This window comes from Vigna radiata, chromosome 5 (assembly GCF_000741045.1).
Source record: "Vigna radiata var. radiata cultivar VC1973A chromosome 5, Vradiata_ver6, whole genome shotgun sequence".
Lineage (NCBI taxonomy): Eukaryota > Viridiplantae > Streptophyta > Magnoliopsida > Fabales > Fabaceae > Vigna > Vigna radiata.
Genome location: NC_028355.1, coordinates 36,331,177 through 36,337,832, shown reverse-complemented (window position 1 = coordinate 36,337,832; position 6,656 = coordinate 36,331,177). Strand labels below are relative to the sequence as shown.

The following is a 6,656-nucleotide window of genomic DNA, read 5'->3' as shown; positions in this document are numbered from 1 at the left end:
ACAACAACTCCAATAAAAAAATCGGCAGCAGACTGATGAATTTGAAGGATGGAAGCTATGCATGGTAAGTTTTTGATGAGTGATTCAATGAAGGTGTGAAGAGTGTTTAAGGTGTCTCAAGCTCCGAAAGCCTTCCAAAAAGGAAGGAAGCTAGAGGAGAGGATGCAGAAAAGGCACAAACAAGTTGAACTCTGAAAATAATGTTTGGAGAAATCTCAACAGTATTTCATTATCAATTCAAAGTTGAAAGTTATAATGGGATGAGTCTCCCTTTTATAGATGAAGTGAGGACTCAATAATGTGCCTAGCAAGCTACTACAAGTGTAAAAGAGGCGTGCTGAGGAAGCTACACAGCTTAGGAGGCTTGGGATACAAGGCACAACTTGCCAGCTCAGCAGCCCAACGAAGAAGATAAAGTCTGTGTTGCTGTCTCGGTACTGCTGGGCGATAGATGCTTGCTGCTGAGCGCTGGCAGCAAGGTCTTCAACCTTAGCTCCTTTGCTTCTCCTTGATTTGTTACTCATCCAAGTATTGCAAAGCTTTATTAATGACCTACAAACATATTAGAAGTAATTAGTTTTTAGAAGAAGAAAGGCTTTTAATATGTAATACTCCATAGGAGTAAAGTTGTGAGTACTCCCTCTTCTTCTTGTATTCTTTTTGACATGGCTCGTGTTAAGGGTCCTATGTTAAGCTTGGATGGTCCTCCATCACCTTGTTTCATCCAGTCGATGTGGTGTACATAGTGGTGTGATGTCGGGAGTTTTCTGTCTTTGATCTATAAGTTTTCATATGCGTTGAAGGAGAACCTAAGGTCATTAGGGTTCCGCTGTGGTGGAGAGAATTTTCTTTAGAGTTATTTTAGGTGAGTGTCATAGTTCATGGGTGACATTGTTCATGGTTCAGAATGCTATGATGAAGGTTGCAAGTGAGGTATTAATACAAATTTCATGGCATCAATATGAAGACGAGGTTGAAGATAAAGGAGGAACCAATTCCCCCTTAAAGAGTAATCAATTCCATGGTTGAAGATGAAGTAGGTGGAATTGACTCCATGAAGTCGGTACCCCATTCCACGAGCATATAATTGTTTACGAGGGAGAGCGTAACCGATTCCATGACAACGTAATCGATTACAAGGAGAGAGTAATCGATTCCAAGACATGTGTAATTGATTCCATGAGCTTGGAATCGATTCCGTACAGTTCTAACCCATCCACGAAGCTTGTAATGGTGTTTTCTTAGTGCTCTAACCTTTTTTTTTCTTTGTTGTAGGTGTTACGTCGTGGAAGGGGAAGCTAGAGCTGGTACATTGACGTTGTGAACCTACTGGTGGTGCTCACTTTGGATCTAAGTGTGAGTGTGTAGAAGGCGGAGGACATAACTCTTACATGTGGTGGTTTGTGTAGATCTTGGAGTAGTGGTGATGGTTGGTGATAGTGCTTTTCAAGTTTCATTTTGGTTCTCATTATGTGTGGAGGTGCTTCGTGTTGTGTGGTTGTTTGGTGNTTGGTTTGTGGTTCTTATGTATTGGGTTTGTCCTTGTTTTGATTTGTGCTCCTTTGGTGGTTGTGGTTTGTGATNGTTGTGTGCAAGGTTTATATTTGTGTGTTAGGTCCCTTGTTGTGTGCTTCGTTCATTACAACAAAAGTCTTCAAGAGGTAAGGTTGAATATACACAACGTTTAATTATTATATGTATGATCAAGAAACATGCATTAGTTAGTTAAAAATTGTATGNTGAATGCATTGTTATGGTAAATATTGAACTTAAATTATGTTGTTCAATGGACATATTTTTGAAATGTTGATGTTTATTATATGTATTAATGTTTACAAAATTCTTGGTTTAAGAAATATAAAATATGTTGTTTTGTTTTCTAGAGGAATAAAATGAATATAGCTTAATCTTGATTTGCATTAAATAATGTTTATATTTTTTTAAGGCAATAAAAATGGAAGAAGAATTATAAGTGTCATATTTAGACGGTAAAGATNTAGTTGATGATGTGGTGAGTGTGGACTTCAATATAATTACACATNTACATCTACAATTACAAATGCGCACAACATTAATTATAATAACAATGTTATGCATTGTTGCACATGCGTTGACTATATTGAATATGTATTTAAGCGCATCAAATAGTGTTAGAGATTTTGTAACAGACAAAGACTGTTGCAGAGAACCACCGATATCTTACCCTATGCATACTAATCGGTATTGCGACATTATTCATATGGGACTAGAGACATTTATTAACATTTGTTAGTGACTAAAAGCTACTAGATTAGGGAAGGATGCAGTTTGGTTGATAGTGAAGGAACAAGTTGCTAAATTTCTTCATATAATTGGGCATAATGTGAAGAATCGAAGTGTGTCATTTTTCTTCCATCGATTTGGGTCAATTGTTAGCAAACACTTTCACAATATGTTGGATGAAATTTTAAGTTTAGATTCTGAATATTTAATCCAACCATAGGGATCTTAGGTTCATCCAAATATGGTAAGCAATAGTCGATTTTACTCATACTTTAAGGTAAAAGTTTGAATACTTAATATCTAACTTTATGAAAACACAAAAATGTTGTCCACCTTTATGATGGATTGCCATTTTTATGAATTAGGATTGTTTAGGGACCATAGATGGAACTCATGTACGAGTAGAGATCCCAACATCATATACTCCCAGGTTTCGAGGAAGAAATGATTGGGCAACTCAAAATGCGTTTGTGGCGTGTGATTTCGATATGAAATTCCCATATGTTTTAGCTGGTTAGGAAGGACAATCTGATTTAGGAATATTAAAAGATTCTTTTGCATGAGATGATCCGTTGGCTATACTTGAAGGTCAATATGTTCATTGGGGTTTTTTTATTGGTTGTTAGTCATTGATTAATGGTATATGTATAATATTGTAGGAAAGTAATATCTCGGGAATACTAGATTTATGCTCAAAAGAACAGTTATGACTCCATACAAAGGTGTAAGATATTACCTTAAAGAATTCACACGAAGAAGACAACAAAATCCACACTAACTCTTTAACCATCTTCATTCATCCTTGAGAAATATCATTGAAAGGATGTTCAATGTTTTGAAAAAAAGATTTGTCATCATTGCTAGTGACACTGAACCTCATTATTCTTTGGATACAATGAAAAATATTGTGTTAACATATTGCATCCTTCACAACTTCCTACGTGGCATGGACAACAATGAGCCCTTAGTTGAGGAGGTTGATTGAAAGTTAATGGAAGAACAACATGAAACAATAACTTTTCAAGTTCCTGAAGATGATTATAAGGTTGATTGAAGTATTAAGGATGTTTTAACATAACAAATGTGGTGAGATTATGAAAACTCTTAGATATTGTACTTAATTGTGCTCTTTAACTATGTTATTTGTAATGATAAAGTATGGTTTCTATGAAATGGTTTAATGTAATATCATCAATTTTTTTTTCCAATTAGGTTTGACATGAATATGGGAAAGAATGTTGCCACAGAGTTGTCCAATTAGGTTTAATATTGCCCATTTGAAGTACGAAGGTAAAAAATTGTCCTTTACATATTTACCAGAAGACATCCCCTTTGACCGTGACACAGCATGAGCTTCTATGGTGAGACAAGACATGTAGGGTCAACGTGTGAAAACGATTGGTTGTCTGAACATTATTATTAGACTTCTTCATTATGTTGTCATGCATATGTTGACTTTATGTGGTGGTAATTTTTCAAAAGTGTTGCAAGAAGTTATTTTTATGATATGGAACCAGAAAAATAACATATCCATTAATTGGCCTCATCATATCATGCAACATATGTTTAAATGCAAGGTTGCTGACACGTCTCTCCCATATAGTGTTTTGATCACCCAAATTACCCAATACAGTGGAGTAGATCTTTTTGCCAACGCAAGCACTCAAATTGGGTTGAGACAACATTTTTCCACCAATTCTTTAAAGAAGTTCAATATTGTTAATGTCAATGGTGTATAATAGCATGACCTCCATGTTAATGAAGATGAAGGACAACTACAAGAACAAAGTTCTGGGCATGAGGACCCTATTATAGGAAGACAACACCCTAGTGGTGATTTTCAACATCCTTCTTACCCTTAAAATTCTGACATGCTAAGTCAAATGTGGGAGGGGGTTTAAGACTTGTAAAATATAATGCAATAAATGGAAGATATGTATGGATGTGTTTAGCAATTGAAGATAACTTATTCAACTTAACTATGGACATCAATTAACATATGACAGAAGTCAATTTCAATGTCAACTTAAATCTCCACAAATGATAGGATTAAGATGTTTATAATTGTATAATTGTATCACGATCCTCTTTGCTTCAGTGTACTTCGTCAACTTTAATTATATTTTAGGGTTAAATATGTTTTTGGTCCCTTAACTTTTAATGAAAATTGAAAATAGTTTCTCTTCAAAATTTGGTCCAATTTAGTCTTTCAACTTTAGAAATAAGTGGATTTAGTCTTTTCAACTAAAATTTATTAGATTTATTCAATGTTTCAAACGCATTTCATGATAGCATTTGAATTCTTTACATCATTTCATACATTTCCACTTCAATTTCAAATGAGTTTGAAACCTTAAATAAATTTAACAAAATTTGATTAAAAGAACTAAATTCACGTAATTTTAAAAGTGAATTCAATTTATATAGGAATTTAATTTTTACAAGCTTAATCACCTTGTTATTTTGTTGTCTGTTAAGAAATCTGATGCTCTCTATCAAGATAAGGAGGACAAAAACTTATACATAAAATAATATTTCTTTAGATTAAAAACTTAAAAGAAAGCTCAATTTTATTTTTATTATTGTGAAATTCTTTAACACTTTATTTAAATTTTTGTTCAAAATAGTTTTTCTGATGAATGAGCATTTGCAAATTGCGACAAATTAAATAAAATCATTGTTGTTACTGAGGCATGGCTTACAACGGTAGAAGCAGTAGCAGGGCTTACAAAGGATTGTTCCAAACACTGTTCAACGTTGGAACTTCAAGCCCACGATTCCTGCATTCGTGTCCAGCCTTGTTGATCCAGAACATTCTCAAGTTCCGAAGAGACAAACCCACGGACCAATTGTATCGAGCCCTTGACCAGTGCGACGTCGACCTCAACCACCACCTCGTTCTTGACGTTCTCCAACGGCACCGCTCCGATTGGCGACCCGCCCACGTCTTCTTCAACTGGTCAAAAACCGCCGGCTATGAACCCAGTTCCGATGTCTGCAACGAGATCCTCGACATCCTCGGTAAAATGCAGCGCTTTCAGGAGTTGCACCAGGTGCTCGATGAAATGTCAAACAGAGAGGGGCTTGTCGATGAAAAGATGTTTGCCACACTGCTTCGTAGGTTCGTGGGTGCTCATAAAGTGGACGATGCAATTCAGTTATTCCGCAGGAGGAAGGAGTTCGGGTTGGAGTCTGGTTCCGAGGCTTTTCGTACCCTTTTGATGTGGCTTTGCAGGTTCAAGCACGTCGAAGAAGCCGAAACGTTGTTTCATAATGTGATGAAGAAGAAGGGTTTCAGGTATTCTAAAAAAAATTAAGGTATCACTGACCAGAATTAGTGATGAAATTACTTTGATTTAGGGATTGTTTATTAGATGAGCAGAAATGAATAGAAAAAATGAAGTGAATTTTTAAAGTAGTTAAAATGAGTTTATTTAAACTATCTCATGAAGCCTTTTTTATATAGTTTTTTAATGTTTTATTTATGCATAAACTAAATTTAGTTTATAATTTTTTTTTTTTTAATTTTTAATGTTTCTTGTAGTGCGGATATAAAGACCTGGAACGTGATCCTGAATGGTTGGTGTGTTTTGGGAAACGTTCATGAGGCAAAGAGGGTGTGGAGGGACATAGTGGCTTCTCCTTGTAAGCCTGATGTATTCACTTACGCCACCTTTATCAAGGCGTTAACCAAGAAAGGAAAACTTGGGATGGCACTGAGGTTGTTCCGTGGCATGTTGGACAAGGGTTGTAAGCCAGATGTTGTGATATGCAACTGCATCATTGATGCTCTTTGTTTCAAGAAGAGGATTCCTGAGGCCTTGGAGATTTTTCGTGATATGAGTGGGCGAGGTTGCGAACCGAACGTTGCTACTTACAATTCTCTTATTAAGTACATGTGCAAGATACGACGAATGGAGAAGGTGTATGAACTGGTGGATGAGATGGAGAGGAGGAACGGGAGTTGCTTACCTAATGTTGTTACTTATTGTTGCTTGCTCAAGAGTTTGAAGGAGCCAGGGGAAGTTCACGAGGTTTTGGGGAGGATGGAGAGGAATGGGTGCAGCATGAATGATGATGTTTATAACTTGGTGTTGAGATTGTACATGAAATGGGATGACGAGGATGGAGTTAGAAAAACATGGGAAGAAATGGAGAGGAGTGGATGGGGGCCAGATAGGAGATCATATACCATTATGATTCATGAGCACTTTGAAAAAGGGAGGGTGAAGGATGTTGTGCGTTATTTTGAGGAGATGGTAGCAAAAGGAATGGTGCCAGAGCCAAGGACAGAGAAGTTAGTAAGTTCTTTAAACATTCGGGTGAAGGGGAGGACTGAAAAACAGGAAGATGTGGAAGAGGAAAGAACTGGGCTTTGAGGTCTTGGAATTTGG

The 6,656-nt window shown here is 36.4% G+C and overlaps 1 protein-coding gene across 1 annotated transcript; it reads left to right on the top strand.

Moving 5' to 3' along the window:
- The first annotated feature begins 4,906 nt into the window (after positions 1–4,906).
- Positions 4,907–6,650, top strand: LOC106760685 (putative pentatricopeptide repeat-containing protein At3g15200). The gene is made up of 2 exons (XM_014644093.2): positions 4,907–5,560; positions 5,807–6,650. The coding sequence occupies exons 1-2, from the start codon at positions 4,956–4,958 to the stop codon at positions 6,639–6,641; spliced, it is 1,440 nt and encodes a 479-aa protein (XP_014499579.1). The 5' UTR covers positions 4,907–4,955; the 3' UTR covers positions 6,642–6,650.
- The last annotated feature ends 6 nt before the right edge of the window (positions 6,651–6,656 follow it).